The sequence below is a fragment of the Podarcis raffonei genome, chromosome 7 (assembly GCF_027172205.1).
Source record: "Podarcis raffonei isolate rPodRaf1 chromosome 7, rPodRaf1.pri, whole genome shotgun sequence".
Taxonomy (NCBI): domain Eukaryota; kingdom Metazoa; phylum Chordata; class Lepidosauria; order Squamata; family Lacertidae; genus Podarcis; species Podarcis raffonei.
Window position 1 is genome coordinate 59,484,650 of NC_070608.1, and position 26,600 is coordinate 59,511,249.

The window sequence follows — 26,600 nt, forward strand, 5'->3', positions numbered from 1 at the left end:
TTCCCCTTACTTTTTAGGAGGAAAAAAGTGAGTGTTATGGTACAAAAAATACGGTAGTTATTATTCCAATTCTCAAAAGAGTAAATCAACAACATATATATGTATTCTTCTTTCCGTATCGCCACCACCATATACACAGCTTCTCCTTAGTTGTAATGAAGTGATCAGCTAAAAAGGAGAGCTGGGTCCTCTAGTACTAGACATTCTGTAGAAAGCAGAGATTTCTGGAGTTATGACTTGACTGGCGGGGGCGAGGGCTAACCATTTTCAATCTGCGGTCTTGATCGCCCCGTTAGTTTCAATGTGACTAGACAGTGGTGCAGTCACTCACATTCTTGCACATGTGCCACATGCACAACAGACAAAGTCAAATTCAGGCAGACACATGCAGGCACACAGTAGCTGGTATGACCACAGGGAAGCTCAAACACTTGATCCTTCATTAAACCCCACTTCTGACACTCTTTCCATCCCATTCGCTTTAAGCTTCTCTCTATATGCAACCAAAAAAGGTAGCAAAGGAGAAGAAAGGCTGCTCTAATGCTGGGCCTGTGGATTTGTGCCTTGCACCTTTGCTCCTAGCCTACTCAGAAGCCTATGTGGCATCAATACTGGCCTGTCACAGTGCAGCCATGCACCCAACTTGCTTATCCCACAGGGAAGTCGACTGTTGTTGGAAACACAAGACGAGACTTTGCAAGTGCTCATTCAGTGCTCAGTGTCAATAATACTGAGCTAGACAGACCTATGTTTGATTCCTGTGTTATCCACAACTGACCAGGTTCCGTTCTTGATTTATTCCTCTTATCAAAATGTTATTTCATGAGAAACCTGATTTGATACTGACACTTTTACTTCTCTGTCAGCTGGTCCCTTAATATCTGAATTCATTTTAAAATGTGAGATACTCTGTTGGAAGACTGCCACTCCCTACAAGCAGGGGTGGTGATTGGTTTATTTTGTCCTTGTTCTTGCTTTTATTGTGTATTTTGTGTTTTTATCTTGTATTTTTATGTTTTGAACATCCCTGAGATCTACAGATGAAGCATGGTATCCAAATTTAATGAATGATTGAATGAATATTGGAACTGGGTCTAACTGGCTCACTGAGCCCTTGTATTCTATGCTGGTTGCAAGTATCTTGCGGTGGACATACCATATTGGCCCGAATATAAGCAGTACCCGTATATAAGCAACACCTTTAAAATTCAATTTTAAAGCCAACACCTTTAAAAGACAATACCTGAATATAAAAGACAATACCTGAATATAAGCCACTCCCTTAAAATTCCACAGGCACTCACACCCATTCCGTTTTACTGTATGTCTGTTTCAGCAGCGATATTGTAAAAGCCAATTTTTGTAAGGTCGAGAATTTAAGCCACACTTTAACTTTTCAAAGTCGGATTTTGGAAAAAAGTGAGGCTTACATTCAGGCCAATACAGTAATATTCTTGAATACAAAGGACCACATTTGGCTGCAGGGTTCCCTGTTTCTAACCTAACTACAGGTGCAGCCATCCAATCACCCACTTAAAGTGGAACAAGCAACTGCTAAAACCTGATCGGTAATCACAGTCCCCAACCGTAACAGGATCCTTTTCTATTTTACTTTAGTGATTTAGATAACAAGACAGGCTGGCTTCTGATAAAGTTAAAATGTTGTATCAACATGCTAAAAGCATTTTATGATTGTGGAAAAAATCCTGGTTTTATTTGTATAAACACCCAGTAGCTAAGCACTTCATCATTGCAGTTCACAGCCGAGTCAGATGGTTCCAAAGACACGACAAATAAAGAGAGATCCAAAACAGCAGAGCCTCTCCTGCCAGATTGCCGCACAGACAAAAGTACAGCAGGTGGCTATCTGAAGCTCCAAATTAAATCATATACTGCACAGAACATTATACCAATCATTGTGCGATTCCTTTTGTTTAACATTACTCATCATCTTCAATTTGCAAAGTGAAAAGAAAATTGCTTTAATGATAGATAAGCCGCAAAAAGGAAAGTAATGATGATCTGAATGGTATTATTCGACATTATGTAACAAGAGGGAAAACTTTGACCTCTTGAATTCACTCCTCCTCCCCGCCTCTCTCAATATTATTCTTTATTAAGTAAACCAGGGCTTATCTGGAACAAATCCTTGCTGAAACACCAGGTGGTTCATTGGGAACATTCTTCTATCAACAGATGGCCTAGAACATCTTTATGACACATACCTTGCATGTACAGATCTATGTAAAAGCTAGTGTTTCAAAGCAAAGTCGTGACCACAGCCAATCACAGCAAGCAGAACATAATCTTGGAAGAGGGCAACAGATAAGAAAGATTAAAAGCTAATGTTTCAATTAGTTTTTTAAATCCTCACATCATGATAAAGATAGAGGGTAGAAGTTGTTTATCACCGTTCCATTATTATTGTCACATTGAATAAGTAAGCGAAGTTGTTTGCATATCTTGAAATCTGTACAGCGAAACAAAGTGTTCTGTATGTGAAATGCAGGACAATCACAACTTTTTTCTATTCCTCCTTGGCATTATGTGTGTCTGTTTTCAACTAGGGCTTGGCGATATCTGGTTTTCAACATCACGATTTATCACCAGCTAAACATCGCACTATATCACAATGTCTGAAATAAGGATGGAGCTATGTAGAGGTATTGGCTGGCTTCACCGTTTTCCCCACATTGTGATTTTTGCATAGTGCGCATGCACATGTACATGCACACACACCATGATTTGTGATATATTACTAGGCCAAACATTATAAAACCAATATCACATTATGGACTTCAACCCAGTTTTGGATGATATAGTGATTTATCGCCCGGCCCTACTTTCAACTCATGGAACCTGAGGGTGCTTAGCTAGCAACCCTGCCTGAAATATAGACTTCATCACCCTCACAAACCTGACCCTTTGGGTAAGAGAAAAATGCTAACTTTTGCAAATCTGACACCCTCCCCACCACAGACATTTAGTGATGATTCCGGTGACAGAAATTAGAAGGCTGTTAAGATTCTTATTAGCACTGCCATTGAAGATAGCTCAGAAACTACTGCTAGCCCAGAATTCAGCTGCCTGACTTTTGGCCTGGGCCAGGGGATCAGATAGTATCACAATGTTACTGCACCAGTTGCACTGGCTGCCAGTGCATTTCCAGGCTTGACTCAAAGTGCTGATGATAACCGTTAAAGCCCTAAACAGTTTGGGACTAGGTTACCTTATGGATCAGTTACACAGGAGTGGAAAACCTAAAGCCCTGGGGCCTCTCTATCTTGCCCATGGAACTCTCCTCAGCCCACACAGCCCTGTCTCCACAGATGACGCCCCTCGCTGGCCCTGCTTCCCACTACAAATATTTTTGCCAGGCTGGAATGTGTCCTTGAATTCCAATAATGCCTCTTGGGTTGTCAGTATGGAGGATGGAGAGCGGTGTGCATGTAAACAGAAAAACTCCAAGCTGACAATTGATCTTAAATAGATGCTGACGAATATGTAAAGAGGAAATGTGTGTTAACTTTTGTTAGTAATTACAAGATGTAACTATTCCATTTTTTGTTTTTGTATTGTGGATGGAAAACAGAAAAAGGAAGGGGTGTATATATGAAGAGACCAATCATCAATACAATGATATAATTTTCATTCATTGCTCTGCACACTTTTCCATCTGGCCTTCCCCCAGGATGAAAAAGGTTATTCACCCTGATATACCAGTCTACACAAATCTTAGGATATAAGTAAAGTCTCTGCCAATAAAAGTTGTGGGGTCTTTTTGTCTGAAGGAGAACAAGGAACAGGGCCTTTTCTGCAGTGGCCCCCTATTTATGGAATTCAATTTTTTAGAAAGTGACACAAGGCCCATTGATTTTAAAGAAAGATCTTACAATATCCATTTTTAAAGGCATTTGGGAAATAAGATGTAAGGTGGCAGTTGGGTCAAATAATTAGAATATGTGTCCAATGGTAATATGAGACTATTTTAGCCTTTATTTGTCTCATTGTAGTAAGATTCAACAGTTTTACTGTTGTGTTTTTACAATTGCTATTGTTATATTTTAGCAATTGTAAACTTCTTTGTTCTGAAAAGAAGTATGTAAGCCCTTTGAATAATAAAATAAACAACAGAATGAAGGAAAAGGGAGACTCCTGATTACAACAGCTCTCTCATCCACATATTTTCATGTACAACAGTGCAGGTAAAGGAGAGGAACACTGCAGATTATTTGACAGAGGGCCAGCGATGGGAGAGATGGTGCTAAGTGGCTGCTACAAGGAATAAACTCTAGCATACAGTTTTGATTCTACTCCACATGTAGATACAGCAACACTTCACTACTAAACACAGCACATGCTTTCCCTCTGGCATGTTATTCATTTAAAGTATATATGTCCTACCTTTCCATGAATACCAAACAATACCACTACCTTCAATGAGCTTCCAAGAATAATGTTTATTAGTAATCATATATCAGGGGTTATCTGCCTACATTGAAATACGCACCTAAGCAGGTAGAATCCTATGTACAGGATGCACAGTCCAGGTGTTCAGCTCTACTTTTTCCTATGACCTCTAAAACAACCCCTGCTACCCATTCCTATGCCTGCTCAGAGACAGAGTGGTAGTGGCATGGACAAGGACAGTAGCACTGGATTGTGCATTAACAGCCTGCGTTAGAAAAGGTTCCTGGGCTCTTGTCTGAATTTCCAGAAAGAATGGTGTTTTGTTACAGCCAGCTGGCTCCGTAATTACTGAGATGCCTCATCATTGTTACATGCCACATTCCCCCCGTAAAACTATTTGCTAGTTCTGAAGCGGGCTGGTTTTTGAAATACTGAACAAGTCTACACAAACTGTAACCTACATACACAGAACATATCCTACCTTCAATATAGAGAGATACCTGTCACAGGTAAGCCTGCCAGCTGCTCTACAACTGCTATTTTTTAATTTAATTTAATCTTTTTGCAGGACTGTAATTATTCACAGCATTGCACCTGTCTTGGGCGGGAGACACCCCTTGTTCTTGAAGTTCTTTTAATAAAAAGTTATCCCTCAAGGCTTACATGTAAACATATGTTTAAATAGTTGTTCATGGGTCCCCAGCTTTATCTTGTTTAAATTTTGCTAGATTGCTGCACTTCCAACCAAAGAAAGTGTTTAAAAAAAAATACTGAGAAGAAAGTCCATTGTGCAACTCAGTGAAAATCTGAAGTTAGATTTAAAAGCTGTAATACAATACAATGCACGTATTGTCCTGTTTGGGGTAATTGCGTATTCAGTGTTTTGTGAGGATTTGGGCTCAGTTCTTTAAACTATTTGATTGTTTTGTAGATTAAACAAAAGGGGAGGAAAGGCAGTATTCACATCTGCTTTTATGCGTTGAAGGGTCCACCCACTATTGAGCAATATGAATTAGTCAGCCCGTTAATTAGTCATAAATGATCCAGTAAACAGCAGTTTGAGGAAAGGCACTTTGTACAGACATAACTGCCTCTCTTCCCATTATGGCTCTCTAATCCAGATGGTATAAAGCCTTTTCTTTAAAGACTTCACTAGCACTTGGTAAACAAAGTGCATATGGTAAGCACAACTTTATCTGCAAGAAAAACACACAATTTCTTTGGTTACCTACCTGCCCACACCATCTGTCAAGCAGATGGTTCAGGTTTCATTCATAAGATTAGGTAAGGGTGGCTGACTGAAAGAAGGAGCCTCAAGGTAATATTTGATTCCATGTGCCAGTCTGCAATGCATTTATTCTGAAACATGAAGCATTTGTACCAAATACGTCAAAGCTCCTTGGCTCAAAGGTACATCTTGTATATACTGCTCCTCTACATACAGGTTTCACGGTGCCTGTTTACTAAATAAGATATAGACATTTACTTAAAAACAGCAGAGAACAACTTGTTCGGTGCTGCAGGTCACATTAGAAATACATCAAGAGACTGACAACTAATCTTGCATTAGGGGCTTTATAACTGAAGATTAAATATTATAATGCTACAATGAAACCTCGAGCCTGTACATCTTTAAATGTTTTAGGAATTAAAAAAACTCCAAAGGGAATCGTTATAATGTGACCAACTATAGCTTCATCTACAAAGACATTCTGAAGCCTGCTAAATCAGATAATGATGGCATTTGATAGATGACTTCTGGACAGACTACAGGGTACAGCCTCTATGTTAATTAATGTTTCCCCACTCTTTGCTTTCAAAACTGCTTTTGAAACTGACTGGTTACCAAATCTACTTGTTCTGGGCCAGTACATACAGACCTTGCGCACTAATTCATGGAAAAACTAATTTGGGGGAATTTGCAACACTATTTTTGAGATTCGAAACACTATTTATTTGAGACAATTGTGCACTACAGATGGAATTGTGTTTGCTACAAATACCTTGTTTACTTTGGGGGGTTCATGAAGAATCCATAAAAGCCAGTAGAGTCTAGTGGGGTGGCAATAACCACACCAGGGTTGCAACTGTTAATATATTTTCATGAAAGAATAAAATGATTTAAGAGTAAAAATAATGGCTTTGGCGGTTTGAGGCACACTTACTTGAAATATAGAGTAAAAAAAGGCTTACATGCTACCCACCCCACATTGCCCAGATTATATTATGGAGATGGGGAAGGGAAAATCTGAAGCTAAAACCTAACCTTTCAGTAACAGACTTTAGCAAACACTGATATTTATTTATTATTTACTTGGCAAAATTTATATACTACTAGACTGTAAAAAAAGCACCCTCTAAGTGGTTTACAAATACGGAAAACATTAGAAAACAAAACATTAACATTCTTGATAAAGACAGTTAAAAACAAGTATTTAAAAAATTTAAAAAGATGATGGAAACCAACAGTAGCTTAAAAGAGAAAATACACATGTAACATCTACATGCCTAAATAGGTTTGCCTAAACAGAACTTTTACAGAATTTTAAGCAAATACCAATGCGAGTGCAAAAGTTTATATAGTAAATAATTTGAAGCAAAGAACAGAGAACAGTAACAAAAAAATAGAGTTCAAAGTTCAAAGTAGTTCTACAAGGATCAAGTCAAAGGGTTCTTTTCCTGGCCATTTGCTAGGATGGGACAGGTGAAGTTACCCACAAAAACTTAATGGCATGATTGAATTTCTGAGAATATTTGAGGATCGGGATCAGGGGGTTTGAAGCTTATCTTACTTAATAACTGTTACGGTACTGGTGTACACTGGCGGAGGAACAGGGGTGTGTGGGGAGCACACTGCCCCTGGTGGCACGATCCCAGTGGAGTGCCTTCGTGGCTGCCCCCCTGCTGGGTGCCACGCCCCCAGGATGCGTGCCACGCCCCCTGGGACGTGCACCAGCCACGCCCCCGCCTGCTCTCTCCCCGCCCCCGCTGGAGCTTGAAGCTCTACCACTAAAAAATATTCCAAAGGAAGGCTGCTGTCATGCTGGGAGGTTGCAGAGTTCCTCGTGGCACTATGAGTTATTTGTAAAAGTTTTTAAAATTTCAAATACCTGCCACAAAATCATAAGAAAAATAGCTCCCCTTTTCCTAGGGGAATAATGAACCCATTAAACTAGAAATCAGGCACATCTTTAGTTCAAGAACATAAGAAGAGGCTGCTGGATCAGGCCAGTGGCCCATCTAGTTCAGAATCCTGTTCTCACAGAGGCGGATCAGATGCCTGTGGGAACTGGTATTCAGAAGCACTGCTGCCTCCAAACTGCTCCCTCTCTTGCACAAATTTATCTAATCCTCTTTTTTAAAGCCATCCAAGTTGGTGGCCATCACTGCCTCATGTGGGAGTGAGTTCCATAGTTTAACTATGAGCTGTGGGTAAAAGCCTCAGCGCCTAGGACTTGCCGATCGAAAGGTCGGCGGTTCGAATCCCGTCAGGGTGCGCTCCCGTTGCTCGGTCCCAGCGCCTGCCAACCTAGCAGTTCGAAAGCACCCCCGGGTGCCAGTAGATAAATAGGGACCGCTTACTAGCGGGAAGGTAAACGGCGTTCCGTGTGCTGTGCTGGCTCGCCAGATGCAGCTTGTCACGCTGGCCACGTGACCCGGAAGTGTCTGCGGACAGCGCTGGCTCCCGGCCTATAGAGTAAGATGAGCGCACAACCCTAGAGTCTGGCAAGACTGACCCGTACGGGCAGGGGTACCTTTACCTTTACATGAAGAAGGGAAGCCAATAATCTCTTTATTGTATTTTTAATATTTTGTTGGGAACCTCCTATAGTGGCAGGGAAACCCAGCCAGATGGATGGGGTATAAATAAATTATTATTATTATTAGTAGTAGTAGTAGTAATAATAATAGTAGTAGTAGTAGTAGTAGAACCACCAACCTAAAAGCAACTGTCAGTGGAAGTTTGCACAACAGTACAATAAAGACATTTCTATTCTATTCTATTCTATTCTATTCTATTCTATTCTATTCTATTCTATTCTACTCATTAAGATAGATTGAGAAGTACAATTTGGCCTGAGCACACCTGGATGGAAGAAAAAATCCTTATGTTTTGGAGAGGAAAGCTGGAACTTGCACCCAAATGTTTCCATGGACACTTCACACATTTCAGCTAAAGAAACCTGAGGGTCACCCACCTGGTTGCCCTTGTGCAAAATCTTCACTACTTTTAAATCTCAGAGTATCAGCTCAAGGTCACATTGATCCAGAAAAAGTGTCACAGCATAAAAGCAAAGCTGAGGTACCACCAGTAGAGAATACTTAAAGTAGATTACTTATACTAATTATGCCATAAGAGAATGCACAGGTTGAACACTTCAGCGTTCATGTAGAACTCATCTTCCCTTGCATACAATCAACTACAGGTCACAATAGTCTTATAAAGTAGCTGTATTATCAGTTACAAAATGCATCTAAAACCATAAAGAGTGGAAAAAACCATTTAGTATAGCTCCCCTGTACTTCAGAATTACTAAGCAGGAATCAGAAGGAACTGTAATAAATCCATATTGTTCTTCTCTACAGCTTCATCTTAGGATGAAGAGTAATTAAGGGGGCTGTTTTATTAAGAGCTGGCACTATTTTAATACTTATTTCAGCCAGGCTACAACAAATAATAAATATGCATTTCAGTTTAAAAAGAATAAAAACTGCCTTACAGACAAAACCAACTATTATACTACTAATCAGAAGCAAAAAGAACCACTGTACAGTGGTACCTTGGGTTAAGTACTTAATTCATTCTGGAGGTCCGTTCTTAACCTGAAACTGTTCTTAACCTGAAGCACCACTTTAGCTAATGGGGCCTCCTGCAGCTGCTGCGCTGCCAGAGCATGATTTCTGTTCTCAACCTGAAGCAAAGTTCTTAACCTGAGGTACTATTTCTGGGTTGGTGGAGTCTGTAACCTGAAGCGTATGTAACCCGAGGTACCACTGTATTTAGAGCTCTATGGTAAACTCTTTAAAAGCAATCACATCATCATCTGTATACCCACACCACTTGCTCCTTTTTTGGTAGTAGATAGTGTCGTGACAATATCAAACCACCCTCTTCTTTTAAAAGCCTAATGTGCAAGCAATTAAGTACCTTTTTGCTGTTTGCAACAGAAATTCACATTTTTCCTGGGTCTTGAAACAAGTGACATGACTAATATTTTGTGATATTTTGTCGAAAGCATGCTTTTCATGATTAAGCATAAACTGATGAATAACTGAGTTGTTGTTCGTGTACTCTTACTGACAGAATGAATACCTTTCCAAATGAAATGAGAGAGACTTGCAATGGCAACTTTTGAGTCATTCCCATTTATCTCACATGGAGAGGTTTGACATGATTTCTTGAGCTCTTTGCCTAACAAAAAGAGGTAAGGACAGAGACCAACATATACTTAATGGAGAATTCAACACAATATCTACTAGGACCTGCTCAAATCCACCTAGCATGTCTTATTAACGGTGAGTGTGTGTATGAGAGGGTGAGGAAAATGATACCGCATTCCACAATCGTCAAATGCAACAATAACCAACTTCAGAACTCGCCACCTAGAAAGGAGAGGGTTTCTATAACACTCCTTTGAGAAATGCTGGAACACCTGACTTGAGAACAGGACTTCATCCCCTTCCTCCATAAGGAAGAAGGTTATAGATTAGCAGTTGCAGAGGGAAACTGCAAACATGTCTGAGATGCCTCACTTTGCAAAAAAACCCAGCTGTTGTGAAAATAGTGGTGGGGTTCAAACGTGAAACATGTAATTGTGTTTTGAATGTACATGCCTATTTTCATTCCAGTATCTCCATCTTCATGTCAGATACTGTATTGATTTGTGTGTGTATACACACACACACACACACACACACACACACACACACACACACACTTCCTTCTCCCCTTGAACATACATTCAGAAGTGGAACACATGAAGCTGATTTATATTGTTGGACCACTGGTCCATCTAGTACAGTACTGTCAACTCTGACTGGCAGAAGGCAAAGCAAGTTTTCTGCCTCTGAACTATGGCCTCCCCCCCAAGGAGATATCCAGACCTGGTGACAGCATCTGCCATGGTCAGGCAAATGCCAGACCTCCCTAAAACCAACGCTAACCGTATCTTTTCCAAAATACATTGTTATTATTAATCATTTAGATACAGAACCATGCAGGTATAGAGGTAGACAGTGAAAGAGAGGGTTGGCTCATTTCACCAAATTGCAACAGAAGTACAGTGGTACCTTGGTTTATGAACAGTTCTGTTTGTTTACGAACTATTCGGTTTATGAACTCCGCAAAACTGGAAGTAGTGTTCTGGTTTGCGAATTTTTCCTCAGTCTACGAACGGAAGCCGAATGGTGGAAGGGCACCGGCAGCAGGAGGCCTCATTAGGGAAAGTGTGCCTCAGTTTAAGAATGGGTTTGGTTTAAGAACAGACTTCAGGAACGGATTAAGTTCATAAACCGAGGTACCACTGTACTAAACACGTCTTGGGGACAGGGCTCCCGCTTTCTTATCTGGCCTTCAGCAGAACTGATGCCATTAGGAAAAACTGCCAATGATCTGAACAAGTAAATCAGACTTAAGCTTAACTAATATCTAATAGGAAAACTCAGCATGAATCTGTCAGATAGATTTACAGTGTGAAGCAATCAAAAAGCTAACCTGCTTCACTTTTTATAGCCACATCCATCAGCAGAGTTCTCTGCCTGGGAGCTACAGTGACATCATTACATACAGAACAGCCTCACTGTGCTTTATGAACTTTTAAAGTGGATTTCTTTTACAAAATTAAATTTTATGAGGCAGTGGGTTATGTCTCCCTGCTATGTCAGGAAATCAGCCCCCGAAAACACACAATAATGGACAAAGTTTCGTGCTATTACTGGTTTATATCTTGCATCTGTAATTAAGGAAGTAACTGACAAGATAAAGATTTCTGTCAAAGAAATCATAGGCCAAATGCACAGGCCTAGCACTAGGGAGGAAGCAGGCAGGGCAGGGCTGAGGGCCCAGAAACTCTCAGGGGACCCCTCAGCAGACCAGATAGGAGCTGCTCCTGTCACTATGATTACCCATCCAAGCCCAGCAATTCAAATGGTAGCATGAGGGAATTCTGTAGAGCTGCAGCAACCTGCCTATGTTAGTAGTCCAGAATAAACTTTGCTTGTTTATTTAAATTGACTGTAATACCATATTCTGTATATTTTGAAAAATCAAAATGTTTGGTTAAGGTACAGCTGATGTGATTTAATCTAAGGGGATTCCAAATAACCTATACAGTATTTCACCCTACATTCTTGTTCTATGCCTTTTAGCCAAGCTACTGTAGAGTCTTAATATTCTATACTCAGAAGGTGGTGGCAGTCAATACTCCACCGGGCCTGTACCAGAACTCAGATAACTGAGACCACAATATATGTATGATGAAGGCTTCATTATGTATCTATATTGCAAAGGCAAGAAATACATTAGATTTTATCAGGGTAATAGCAATCTCTAATAAGGCCTCTAAAGTCACTAATTAAGGAAGAGGTTTCTCCAGGTAACCAGGCAGGGAATGTTTATATGAGCTGTGATATATGTATTTTTCTCCCTAACCATAAGTGACTCACAAAAGCTATGCGGCCAAGACAACAATCAGGATTTACATAATAAAGAATTAGTAAGCGATTTATTACAAGCAGGGAGAAGCAATATAACAAGACCTAGAAAGACCTTTCTGGCACTACAATAGACAACTGGTACAAAACAGTTTGGGAAACAGCTCTTCTTGAGATATTAACAAATAAACTACAGTTGACATGTGGACAGATCAAGAAAGATGGTTTTACCCTGGTGTGGTTGAATTTAATAACATATGCCAGTATTCCAGAAAATGAATAATCCCTGCCATCCGTGTTTGGCTCAATCTGGTTGATCTAAATTTAAATTTAAACATAAATTATTATCTTCACTTTGAAGCCTCCTCCCACGTTCATTAATATACCAGCATTTTATATTGTTCCATTGGAAACATAAGAGAAAAAATTGACTATTACTCGTACTTAATCTAAGCACAACCAAAATGACTCCTGATTAGGCGTTTTAGCTAAGCGATGTTGAATGTTAACTCTGTTCTATCCTGTTTCCCCTTTGTTATTGTTTTTATTTAAAATACTCCATGAATCAAGAACTTGTACAATGACCACTAATAATGAACCATATATAGTAGCTATTGCTGCCAATTTATTAAGCTATTTTTGTGATGTGTGGGGTATTAGAAGAAGACTCGTACTTCTGGTGGGGGAGCACACTGTGCTTCTTCTGGGGTAGTTTGTCCACCTTTGGTCCCCACCCTGCACTCAGCTATCACCTGTGGCTCCTAGAAGCTGTCAGTATGTGACAGCAGCCACATCCCAGTAAATGGATTCTACTGGCCAGCTAAGCCAGGTGTTAGGGGCTTCCCCAGCATGAGAAGACAAGCTCTGGCAGATTGAGTGGACAAGACCCATAGTGGGTCCAACATCAACAAAGCAGTTGCTGCACGTGCTGTAGAGGGAATGAGGGACAGATGGGGATGGTCAACCTGGGAAGGTAGACCATCAAGGAGAAGAAAAACTCTGATCCTAAATCTCTGCTACCTTGTGGACTATCTTCGGGAGAAGAAACAGCTAAGGAGTAAGCCCTACACAAATCCAGAGTGGAGTCCCTAAGATGGTTGGATGGTGCCTTCTATTCCTCCTTCCAGCAGCTCCTGCAGCCAACCTGGTGCCAAAAGTCTTGCTCAGCTTTTCTTTGAGGCTTTCAGTGTGGCTTGTCTTGTCATATGGGCAGCCCAATACCTCCATACACACTGCACAGGCTAGCGCCTTGAGGAGGACACTTTGGTGCGGCTAACACAATGTTCTGACTTCACCGCTGGAGGCACACTCCATTGCCTCTCAAGACAGATGGGTGCCAACAACAGCCAACAACAAATGGCATAGAAAACTTTGTCTATTTATCAGTATCATTTATTATTCCTACAATCCCTGTTTATAAAACCCAAGAAAGTTATTTTTTAAAATAAAAAGCTATGTGAGAACATAGGGACTAGTGATTTTATTGTATTAACTAACGGCTACCAACGTTTTTATGTACACACAAGGTCCCAGACTGCCACACCTCCTACCAAGTGTTTCTGCAGCGACACTTTTGCAAAATATGTTAACCTTTGTCCTGCATTCTTACACATTAACAATTAACATAACCTCAAAATAGAGCTCAACATCACAGTTCAAAGGCTCTATTCTTGAAATACAGTCAAGTGATTTTTAGGATGTTAAACATTAAACAGCATGAATAATTCTGCAACACAGATTCTGTTTTGCTTTCCAAAAGTCATTCAAGTTGCACCTTAAACATTATAATAAGAGCTGGTAACACAGAAACTAACAGCACAATCTTAACTATGTCTACTCAAAACTAAGACCTTTTGAATTCAAAGGGGCTTCCTCCTAGATAAGACCAGTTAGGATTGCAGCCAAAATTAGATTTCAGGAAGTCCTCAAGTTGAATCTCACCTCTATCTACTATATACTTACTATGTGCTTTAAGGAGGATACTCTCAGCTTCAGTCCCTAATACTGATTTATCTTAACAGAATATTGTAAGAATTTAAAATACTGTAATATGTATGAAGCACTGGGAACCCTCTAAAGCACTCTATAAATTATGTGCTTTATATGAGAATTGCACACCATCAAGAGAAAAGGAGGGGTTTTTAAGGTAGTTCCTGCAGCTTCGACCCTCAAAATAGCAGCAGCTTTTTTGCACTGATAATGGCATTTTACACATAAAACTGCCTCAAGTTTTCCAAGAGAAAAACATTTTTCCCCAAGAGAAAAAATATTTTAAAGAAATATACCTGTTGAGGGTGTTCCTAAGAGAGGCTGCTGTCCAGGAAAAGGCCCTAGTACCACTCACCTAACCTTTGAAAGTGGTGGTAGACTGAGAAGGGCCTCAAACTATGATCTGAGTGAACAAACAAGTTGGGAAAGGAGGAAAGGGTCCTTTCGATATCCTAGTCCCAAGGCCATCTTGTGCTCTATATGTCAAACTAACATTCTGAATTGCACCTGGAGGCAAACAGGATGTCAGTGCAGATGTTTCAGCACAAGGGAAGTATATTCACTTTTCCACAAGAAACAGGTCACTGTATAATCCTGTGGAGCACAATTCAGTCCCAATAAGCATCACATTCTTATAAAGACATAAAAAGAAGCTGAAATGACTGAGGGAAAGTTCATTTTCACCTCTCTTCTTCAATGCACACAAAGATTATTGTCAAAAGCTATCACTTGCAACAGCTGGAGCTAAACTTATAAGGATTCTGTTACGAGGATAATTGAGTGGCCCACCAATTATTATTTGCCTAACAGCAGATTAATAGCTGGTGTTTAGTAAACTAGGTTTTTCTTGGCAAAATAAGAGCTACCATTGCCAGGCTGCCGGTGCTTCATTCTACAGTAAACACACAACTACATTCAGAACTCTAAACCAATAGTGGACAACATTTTCAGTCTGAGGGCCACCTGCCCGCAATGGTCATGACCAAAATTTCTCCTGAACTTTCACCTATGTGCACCCCCACATACAACCCACACATACCACATATGCAGAAACATGCACTCTCCACATATGCAGACCCGACATACACACAGACACAGCATGCTCTCTCTCACACACTTACTCACCTGGGCATACACCACAAGCAACATAGAATCATATAACTGAACATCTCCTCCCATACCAGCAACGCAATGCGAAGGGAGATGAAAGCTGGCTGGCAGCTTGAAAGGGTTCGGCAAGCTTCACCAGGCTAGCAGGCCACAGATTTACCACATCTACCCTAAACCATGCTGACTATTAACTAAGGCTAGTTGAAACAAGTCAGCTTCAATACCTATGGTTTGAAAGGGCTCATTACTACTACACATGGCAAACTGTGGTTAATGTAAAATAGAAGCGAAAGCTTTCATATCTCACATCATAGTTATGTCGGGGGGGGGGGCGGAGCAAGAGAGGAGAAGGACTCGAGCCCAAGGCTCAATACAGTTAATTCTTGCTAACAAACCAGCCCAATGAAAGGTAGAGGAGGAATCTCTGTTAATCTACTAGCTAAAGCACCAATATGACCCTCTGCTTTATTCTTCTGAGCACACTAGCTGCTTAGCTATAATTATAAGGTTAGGTCATGCTCAGTTTCAGTAGATGCCATTCTGCGCACTATACTAAAACTTTGATTACAAAACAATCACATGGAAGTTTACATAAAGACAAGATCTTTACCTAACAGGCAACATTTTTAGTTTACACTGGACACATGAGTCAAATTCCACCTATTCTCATTCCTATCTACCAATAATCAAGAGATCAACAAGGCTCTACTAAAATCATAACATGCCATTTCTTGGGAGGTGTGATGGGAAGCTGTATGCTTAACAAATAAATAAATCATCACTAGAAGCAGTTACGAAGAAAGTGTAGCACAGGCTAAGTTCAATGTTGTGTAAATTTTGGGAAACTACACGTAGACCCAAAGCTGATGTGACCACATTAATACACTTGAAGCCACAATTAGTGGTTTTTGTTGTGAAGGCTAAAGGTTGACTCCCATGCCTGGCAAGCAGGCAAAACTCATGCCTACTCACAAGGCAGCACAAAAATACAATCTACAGTTTCATGCAGGAGAAAGAAGCCCTTCAGGTACGGATGGCCCCGAACCTGACAGCCAATGGTCAGGAGTGATGGGAGCTGGAGTCAAGGTTCCCTGGAGGACTACAGGTTCCCTAACCATGCCTTAGAATGTCAATCAAGGTAGCCAGAACAGGCTCTGCTCCTGCTATATTAACCAAAAGTTAAACCACAAGCAGCAGCATATAATTAAAATAGTGGTCAGAGATAAAATTATGCTGTTCTATTGTGGAAACTAAGTAGGTTGGCCCTGTAAGTTATCTCATTGAGTCATAATGTGAAAACCATAACTGCAGGCTGCTATGAGGACTTATTATTATTATTGGAGAAAAATTGTAATACACAAAGTGCTTTTGTTTGTGATGGTGCTCATCGGTACAGAGTACTGTCACCTCTCTTTTTGTTGTTCCTGCCCATAGCAGTCATTGTCTACTGGTGCCCACAACACTTAGAAGATATGAGTACCTGCATCTCATTGTTTACCAAAAATAGCACCAAGTAAGTACACACATATTGTAAGTGAACAAGCAAGCAAGACTACAGGGTTTTATTCAAGGCAATGGCTACATGGATTAGATGCTACTTCTACAGTTCAGCTCTATCAGTCCTTCTGTATAATACTGCAAAAAGGTATTCCGTATGTTCTAAATAGACCCCACCCTGTTTTGCACAGAGTCAAGTTACAGTTCTAGATCATAAGGGGTCTCTCTGAAACAACGATTGTTCACCGACAAATGCAACATATTTTCTTTTCCAAGAGAGCAACTTACTTAATTGAGTTTCTAAAGTGGTCTTCAGCAGGGCTTTTAACAGTACAGCTGTTCAGGAGCCACAGATCAGCTTCTGCAGCATTGTCTGGAAGACAGAAATATACAACGAGCAATTAGAATTTGATCATGAGTCTTCTATAGGACTGGATTTAACCCTTTAACAAATGAGAACAGCTATCAGAAAAACATGAATATGACATTGTTCATAATCAGCATTAACATATTTTTAAAAATTAGATTCCAGTGCAGGGAGGACGTTCCATATACAACTATTTAAGGCTCATGAGATGGACAACCTGATCAATCAATACTGTACAGAGCAGGGATGAGGAACCTGACAGCAATGTTCTTTCACAGACAACCTACTGGATGCCAGGTGTCAGTGGTAAACAGAACAACAGATGTCACTCTGATTTTTGTATAGCAGGCTATATTCTGGTCACACAAATGTCAGAGGTTTCTACATACCCACTTCCACACTCACACCCCTCTATCCATCTAAGCAAGCAAGAGCCATTATCACAGTTCACATTCCAGTCAGCAAAAGAACGGCCCTGAGAGTTGGTTAGGAGAAGCCTGGATTCAGCCCTTGGCTCTAAGATCCCTCATATTTGGAAAATGGTATTTCATTATCACATATCTCACCTCTGTGTTTTCACCCATTTCTGTATACCAGATAACCCTGTTCTTCTCATGTGCCAAATTCTGATTCTTCCTGAAGTGCATTCTCAGTGTCTAAATACAATTACCTTCTCTCACACACTATTTCTACACACACATTGCAACACAAGGTTTAACTTCTGACAGTGCAATACCATAGCACAGAGAAGTATGGGTGAATATTCCAACCAGCCAATTAGCACCCACACACATGGCTGAAATGTTCAAACTCGCCCATTTGTTCTCTACAAGAATAACAAATATTTTAAAGGTGTCTCTCATTCTAACTGTTGTTTTTAAAAGCATCACAGTTGTTGTTTTAACAAAGGTCAAGGAGACACAAGTGTGGCCATGTCAAAAACTCTAATAAAATGCAAGAATTTAGCTGTAGCTTCTTTTGTATATATTAGGTAAGTGATAGTTTAATACTGAGGGTAGGTTCCTATTAAGAGAAGAACTGAGGAGCTGGCAGTAGCATGGCAGCTGTCTGAATCCTAATGTATTAGGAGCAATCATTGGGTCAGTCACATCAAGTGAAGCTCCCCACGGATCAGTAGTGGGACCATTGCTTTTAACCCGTTCATAAAGGACCTGGGGATTGGGGGTAAACAATGAGTGGACAATGTTTGCCGACGCCACAAAATTAGCCAAGATGACTAAAAATGGTTGTAAAGGGTCCAAAAGGATCTCTTTTAAAAGTGCCAAGTTATTGCTATTTAAGAAAATGAATGAAAATGAAACTGCCAATATTTTAATATTGTTATACAAATCTATGGTGCAACCACATTAGGATTCCTGCTGCTTAACCTCAAAAAGGACAGAGTAGAGCTCAAAAAGGTTTTAAAAAAGGTGAAACCAAAATGATCAAGAGGCTGGAACTATTCCAGTATGAAGTAAGGTTGCAACATTTGAAGATTTTTAGTTGGGGGGGAGGTGAGGAAGCGGGGACTAGATAGAGGTATATAAATTAATGCATGATGTGAGAAAAGTAGATTGAGATCAGGAGAAAAACTTACTTCTGGGGCCATCCAATGAATCTAAATGTTGGAAGATTCAGACAGCCAAAAGAAAGTACTCCTCCACACAGCAGTTAAAATTATGGAATTTGTTCCCCCAAGATATATTATTATTATTATTATTATTATTATTATTATTATTATTATTATTATTCCTGACCACTCTGGGAGGCTTCCAACACCTACAAAAACATAATAAAACATCAACCATAAAAAACTTCCTATTATAGGACAGCCTTCAGATGTCGTCTAAAAAGTTGTGTAGTTCTTTATCTCCTTGACATTTGATGGGAGGGTGTTCCACGTTCCACAGGGTGGGCACCACTGTCGAGAAGGTCCTTTGCCTGGCTCCCTGTAACTTCACTTCTCGCATATAGAAATAGCCACCAACTAGGATGGCTTTAAAGGGGCATTAGATAAATTCATGGAGCATAAAGGTATCAAGAACTACTAGTTAGGATGGCTGTTTACTGCCTCTAGTGTCTGTGGAAATTTGCCTCTGAATACCAGCTACAGGAAATCACAAGTGGGGAGGTTGAGCTCATATCCTGCTTGCTGGCTTGCCATAGGCATCTAGTTGGCCACTATGAAAGCAGAATGCTACACCAGATAGGGTCCTTGGCCTGAATCAACAGGGCTTTTCTTCTATGTTCTTGCATCATGCCTCACCCCTGTAAAATAAATAATAATAATAATAATAATAATAATAATAATAATAATAATAATGCACATAGTGATCAAAGTGTATACTGTACACTGAATGCATGGTGGGGCAGCTGGATTGTGGGGCGGTGGGGAGTTAACAAACCCTACTGGTTTCTCTCAATTGAAAGAGCTGGGTAAAATATACAAATATATTTTATTTTTGTATGGATGGCAATGTAACTAAAAGGACATTTGCCCATTCACAGGAGCAAGATGGCCAGGTTGTGTGGTTAGTTTTATCTGAACTTTAATCCTACACCATGCATATTTTTGGAATTCAACACCGGGGAGAAACTGAAAGCTGGTAAGTGTTTTGTGTGGTTGTATATATTTGTGTATATATTTGTGGGAGTGCTAAAACATAATAATACATTTGTGTGCAATGATCCTGCACTGGAACTATTTTAATGTCAGCTCTTTTTGGATCAACTCACATATGTTGTTTTTAAGGATTAAGATGAACTGTTTAGCTGTTCAAAATTTCCCTTATGCTCCAGTCCTAAAAATATTTGCTACCACAAACAGCATTTCTGTAAACCATATTGGATACAAGGAATCCAACAATAATACTAAATTAACACTGTTCAACTTACAAACAACTCAAAACAATGACTTTTAGCTTCAGTTTGCCTTCTCCAAGAAACAAATACTGCACAAACCGCAACATCTATCATGCATTTGTAAAACACCAACACCAAAGAAATTCAAAAGGTCATGGAAACTTCTGAACAATTTCAAAATACTAGGAGGTTCTGAAAAGCACAAATACTCACCATTATGCAATTAAAACAGAGGGAAATTTGGTAAAACACTGAGTAAGCAATACAGATATCCACAAAAAGGATCAAAATATTTACACTTTGGTTTTCTAGCTAGCCCTTTCTGTTTATATCAATGTTCTTTTAAGAATATAGATACAGGCCTCCACCCTTAAGCAGCATTGTGTTAGCATCAGGGGCAAAGTGGGGATGTGTAAAGAGAAGTTGAACTTTTCTGACCTTGTTCAGGCAAAACAGACAGTAGAAATGAGTATGAAATGACAGAAATTTAACCTATGACAAGTATCTATTGAAAACAGAGCCCACTGTAACCCTGTTTTCAATTAATTAAGACAATATGCAAAATGCTTAGATAATGTTAATACCTCTCCTTAATGTGCCATGTCTGTCTATTTTTAAGAAGTTTCTTTGCCAGTTTTGTTTCAATTATTAAGTTTGTTCATTTGTTATAGTAGGTCTGTGTATGTTTGTTTGCTGACAGGGGGAAGTATAATAGTGCAACAGCATGCTTTATTCAACAGGTAACTTCTTCTGTTTTTGTATTCACATATTCTTGAAAACCTAATAAAAGTTATTTTTAAAGTAAGTGTCTTTGCTAAAGGACACCTGATCCTTGGCAGCTGAACTGATTCGGGCATCATTTCCAGTTTTTATCTCTTCTAGGTCATGGATGACCAGCTTCTCAGCTTCCAGAAAGAGCTAGAAGCCTATTTTACCACCCAAACTGGCCTCCTCAAAATGGGTCATGCATTATAATAGACGCATCACCATCCTACAGTGAGATCTGCACAGATACAGAGAATATACACCCATGAATGAAAAGGAGTATGGGAAAACTCAGATCATACCAAATGTATTATTATACAGAGATTTTCGTTTGATTTGGCAAGCATAAACAGCTTACAACATATTTCATGTTGTGCTACAAAAAGGAGCTCCTACTTTTAAAACTTCAGATTTCATCTGACATGGCTCCTTTCTACTCCCATGCAAGCTGACTTGCAGTTTTTAAAGTCTCCCACTGATTTCCATACATACGTTTTCACAAGAGCCAAGGTCAGCTTATAAACTAAAACATATTCTGTTCTAATACCTATTTCCCAGCCTATATTTCAGTAACTTTTGTCTGTATTATGTTGCACCCAGAGGCAATATATTGATTTCAAATGCCTTGCTTCCACTTATTTCCCCTGACATCTAATCCCACATGGAGTCTGGATTTAAGCTACATCTATCACTTTTAACAGAGCGAGGGCTAAAATATAGAAAACTTATCTGAGCCAGATATGTCCAAACACTTATTAAATTGTAGCTTCCAGCTAGTTATTGACTTTCACAGAATTACCTTCATACTTTATCCATTTGTTACTGTATCTGTCTTCTGAAAACTCAGAGATACCAGCGCTGAAGGTTTCATACCCAGAAGTCACATTAAAGCCTTGCAGTGCTTAGCAGTTATCTCCCAGCCTAAGATATTAAGTGAATAGAATTGCTTGAGAAAGTTTCAAAATGTGTGCATCAGAAATTAAAGCTAAGAGTACTCTTAATGGATGTCTTGTGGGTACAAAGCCTTCTAATAACAGACACCAATAAGTTTTTATTAAAGCTGTGAGGTGGTCCTCTCCACTCCCCCTTGAGTAGTTTCATCTCTATCAGTCACTAAAGTTGGGTATGGAATAGCAACTATCAAAATAAATTGGGGGGCTGTGGGAATCATGCTCAGAAAAAGGATGGCTGAATTATATAGAAGTGTGATGTATCATGTTTTAGGGCATGGAAATAGTCAGCTGCACCATGCAGGCCTTTGACTCTATGGTCTTTCCCCTCTTGCTTCCAGTGTCTTCTACTAAGGAGGCATGAGGTAAGAAACTAGAATCCCCTCACTTCTATTGCATTTTCATTGACCTTGGAAACCTGGTGCAAGTTCACTTCCTTGAAAATATACAATATATATGCCAATACTTCAAAAGTCCCAAATAGCTTCAGGTGGGGATGGGTATAAGAATAATGACAAATACCTGACAAGTGTACAGATCTTTTTGCTGATGTAAAAGACTAGCTTTTAAAGAAGTCATAGGGCAACCTGCTCCCCTTAATGAATGGCAAGAAGTATGTATCAGCTATGACAGTGCTCTCATCTCATCTTCCAATGCACTTTACCCAACTGTCAGGAACTGGCGGGCTGATGAGGAGTGGTGGGAGGCACTAGCTGGGGAACCCCCAAGGAAAATCCCAGAGGAGGAGGGCTCAGAGCCCGGGGATTAGTGATGGGCTATACATCCAGGAGAGGTCAGAGTGGAGGAGTTGTTGGATGCTGAAGAGGCAACAGAATTCAGTGAACAGGGAAAGCCTGTGACAGGGAGCAGTTCTGACTCAAGAGGATGAAGCAGAGGAGGAGGGGGAAGAGGCCGCAAAAGAGGCTGCACGGAGTCTGCCTCTCCTATTGTGACAAACTTCTTTTCCCCATTTGTCATGATGGTGGACTTCCTGGGATATTGACTGACCAGCGGGGTGGTGAAGATGGATCCAGTGAAAGTTCAGAGCGTGGCATCTGGGCAAGTACCAAGGACCACGTCTCCAAGTATATGCAGAGTGGAACAGAGATTAGAGATGCCTAGACACAGTTTGAGACTGCTTGGGAAACAACTGGCAGAAGAGAAGCCTTAGATGAGGTTGAAGGTGAGGACTGTCAGTCCTGGCAACTGCTCCATAAGGGCAAAAAATATTGGAAAGTGTTGCTGAGTTGTATGCTGTTTCTTTGAATAAAGAGATAATTTCTCTGACAAACTCTGCTTCTTGCTTGCTGACCCCCATCTGACTCCAGACCTGACACAACCTAGCTTACGTTGTTTTGAATCATAATGCTTTTGTGCTTTGGAACAGTCTATTTATGTCTTATTCAAGATATTTTGAAATATCAATAAATTATTTTGGAGGGGAAATAGTTCAGTTGGTAGAACATGAGACTCTTAATCTCAGGCTCATGGGTTCAAGGCCCACATGGGCATTGCAGGGGGTTGGACTAGATGACCCTTGTAGGCCATTCCAAATCTACAATCCTATGATTCTATGTAGAAAGTAAACAGTCCACTTGAGTTTGTCAGATATACAAGGAGAAGATAAGAAAAGGCTTGGGGTGCATTTTCTGCTGTGTATAAAACAACTTCTACCACCAGGACTCAAAAAAAGTAGTTAACTACTGTGCTGGACTGCCATAGCTAGTCTGTCTCCACAGTCATATTAATCACACTAATACTGCACCTAAGTGACTTCTGCCAAGTCAAAGGTCACCGCATGAACTAATCAAATTAACAAACAAATAATTGAAATTAAGTAGACTCTTAAATATTCATCATCATTGGGCTGATCCATACAGGAAAATTCTCCCGCATGCATAGCCAGCACATTATGATCACATGGGGAAACAATAATTCACTGGGCTATACACTGTAAACTTTTGGGTTAGTTGCCATACTAAATAGAGTAAAAGAGATCAGAACCTGTGGAGGAAGTGTTGCCTGCAAACTTTCTGTGTATCCTTGAATTAAACCAGACTGATGAATACAACAAGTCTTTTACTATCACCAATATTCAGAAGATCATCTGTGCCTCTGCCAACTTTTTCCTTTTGTTGCACCTCAAAATTAATCCCTATTGCTTAGGTTTATCAGAGAGAGCACATGACAGTACAAAGAGCAGCCAGGACAAAATACACTGGCAGACTAGATGCTCTTTTAAGTAGAAAGTCACTTGAGCATTGCAATGATCATGGGTGTATTATTGCAGAATTCCTAAGCAGTGTAAAGCTATGGAGAAAAAGAAGAGGGAAGAAATATCCTTGGTGAAATTCCCCTGAGAATATTCAAACTATATGAGGGATCCATTAATTGCTTCATCTATCACAGTGTACCAGCAAAACAGCTGTAATAAACTGACAGCTACAGTTTTAAAAATATTGTAGTGGAAAAACAACTGCCCATGCAAAAAGTTTCCTTTTATGTTGATTGCTAACTTTAATCTTACATCTTCAATTATCACAATTTAATTGTGTGTTTGTATATTTTGTATCTCCACCACCTTTGCAGCTGTTCTCTCACAGCACATGACTGGGGCATTTATATTTATCTGTGTTCAAAGATCTAAACCAAAATAGAATATCAAGTCTTTACAAGTTAGCAACATGTAAACCTGCACCTCGAGAAAAAGGTATGCTTAAACCATTTTCTTGGAAGACTGTTTGAAAGCCTGGAGTGAACCCTAGTGGTCAATATCCAAATTTTTAGAGAAAGGAACAATTACATATATAGAATAATAGAACTGCTTCATCAAGTTAGGCACACATTTTGTTACTCAGTACTCGACTGGAGTATCACATTTTCCAACTGTTCTGAAACCTTGAGAGCAGGACATTTTTAAAAGCTTCCCCCACAACAATCACATATTTTAAAAGGACAGTTTCTTAGAAGTGTGTTGTTAACACTGCTATCTTTCTGGAACCAGATTAAGACTTTGTTATCCAAGCACTTGGAAGGTTTTTATGTTGTTGATGGTCTACTCACTTGGCTGCTGTTTTTACATGCCTTTATGTTGTAATTTTATGATTCATTACTGAATGACTTGTTTTGGGTATTTCACTTCACCATGGTATCTGTACAGATGAAGGATAGATTATATTTTCCTATAAACATAAAAATGTAAGGCTGTCATCATGCGGAAGTTTTAAACCTAACACAGAGGTTAATATTGTTTAGCATCTTCAAACAGTGGACTTCTTTGATGGCTTATTATTTCACTTGCTAACATTTCACCAGAATAACTAACAAATGTTAATTTCTTGCTTCAATTCAACATTTACAACCTTTTATTTCTGTCCAAACCTTTCTGATTACAGTGGTACCTCAGGTTACATATGCTTCAGGTTACAGACTCAGCTAACCCAGAAATAGTGCTTCAGGTTAAGAACTTTGCTTCAGGATGAGAACAGAAATCGTGCTCCGGCAGTGTGGCGGCAGCAGGAGGCCCCATTAGCTAAAGTGGTGCTTCAGGTTAAGAACAGTTTCAGGTTAAGAACGGACCTCCGGAACGAATTAAGTACTTAACCCGAGGTACCACTGCACTTTTTAAAGATATTGTGATGGACAGCAATACTACATATGATGAAATGCATGCCAATTCCAGGATTATCTTCTTCTGTACACACTGTACAGATAATGGACAGCTTGACTCAGGATCTCCTCCTTGTTACTTCATGATCCTGCCCACCTCAGTATCCCTACATATATTTCAGACATGTTAAACTGGTCGACCGGTAGATCCCGGGGTGTTCCTGGTCGATCGTAGGTGCTCCTGATCGACTGCGGGATTAAATAAAGTTGGCTAGGAATGTTGTTGCTCCCCATCCCCGGTGCCAGGTCCCCCCGCTGCTGCAGCACATTAAGCTGTTCTCTGCAGCAAGCCCAAGTAAGCGTGATGCTAGCGAGTGGCAGCGCTGGTTAGGCTCTGGGCAACCCTCCCCAAAAGAAGCTCAACAACTCTGAGCAACTCACCCCACGTATGCTCCTCCTCCCTCCAATGACAATGGGTAGAACACTTCCAGTTTTTTTTATACTGGGAGTAGATCGCAGTCTCTTGAGAGTTGGATGTGCCTGATATATTTAATGCATATATTATTTTTATTAAAGTTGCCTTGACAAGAAAGATCTACCCTTTCCTGGAATCTCCAATAGCATTCAAGCTCAATTTTAAACTTTCAGAAATACTAGCATTTTGCGGAGGGGTGGGGGGGGCGTGTCTATTTTTGACTGCCTCAATTTTTAGGAAGGTTGCTGGAAAAAAGGGGGAATCTGTATAAACAATTTAAAAACAAAACACCAGTTTTCTGGTTTCTCAGAAGCAATACTGGCACAGATATGGTTTTGCAAGAAATGCACTGAGATCATGCACATAATTGGTTTCACAAACATAGGCCTTATTAACATCCAGATACTGTCAACACTGTGGCATTTCTCCTTTCATACCTACCACAACATAGATAGAATGACGTTCAGAGCTACTGGCGAGGGTTATACTGCACTGTTTTTTAACAGGTACAGTTTCAGAAAATGCTGATCTCATCCACCACTGAGCTATCTGCTGCAAGTCACAAGAGTTCCGAGCAGTGGTTTAGGAATGCAAATGTTATAAATGAGACAAATTCCTCCCACACCTGTCTAATTCTTTATTGCAATATGATGTGCACAAATGCTATTATTTATGCTGAACAGGAAATAATCAAGGTAGGGTTCTCCACAACAGGGCACAAGACTTCTGCTCTAATAACAAATGGCACACTATCATATTGGAACATCTTTTAACAAACTTAGTCCATGGAGCAGTCTCTAGGGTGCCACAGATTTGCAGCGCTTCTCTCTTAGATGCTTACTGGAGGTAAAGCTATGTGTTCAATAGATGCTCCATAGTATACTTAAGAGTAGTAGACAAATTTGTTTAGAAA

General features: G+C 40.0%; 1 protein-coding gene across 5 annotated transcripts in view; it reads right to left on the reverse strand.

The window, feature by feature from the left end:
* The window catches only part of CDKAL1 (CDK5 regulatory subunit associated protein 1 like 1), a 234,024-nt gene that overhangs the window by 173,796 nt on the left and 33,628 nt on the right, over window positions 1-26,600 (reverse strand). For all 5 annotated transcript variants that reach the window (XR_008331530.1, XM_053396768.1, XM_053396770.1 and 2 more), the window contains one exon: window positions 16,948-17,032. Coding sequence is in view for 4 of the 5 variants with exons in the window: in XM_053396768.1 (XP_053252743.1) it covers window positions 16,948-17,032 (85 nt within the window). In the remaining variant the exon portion in view is untranslated. The remainder of the gene's footprint in view (window positions 1-16,947; window positions 17,033-26,600) is intronic.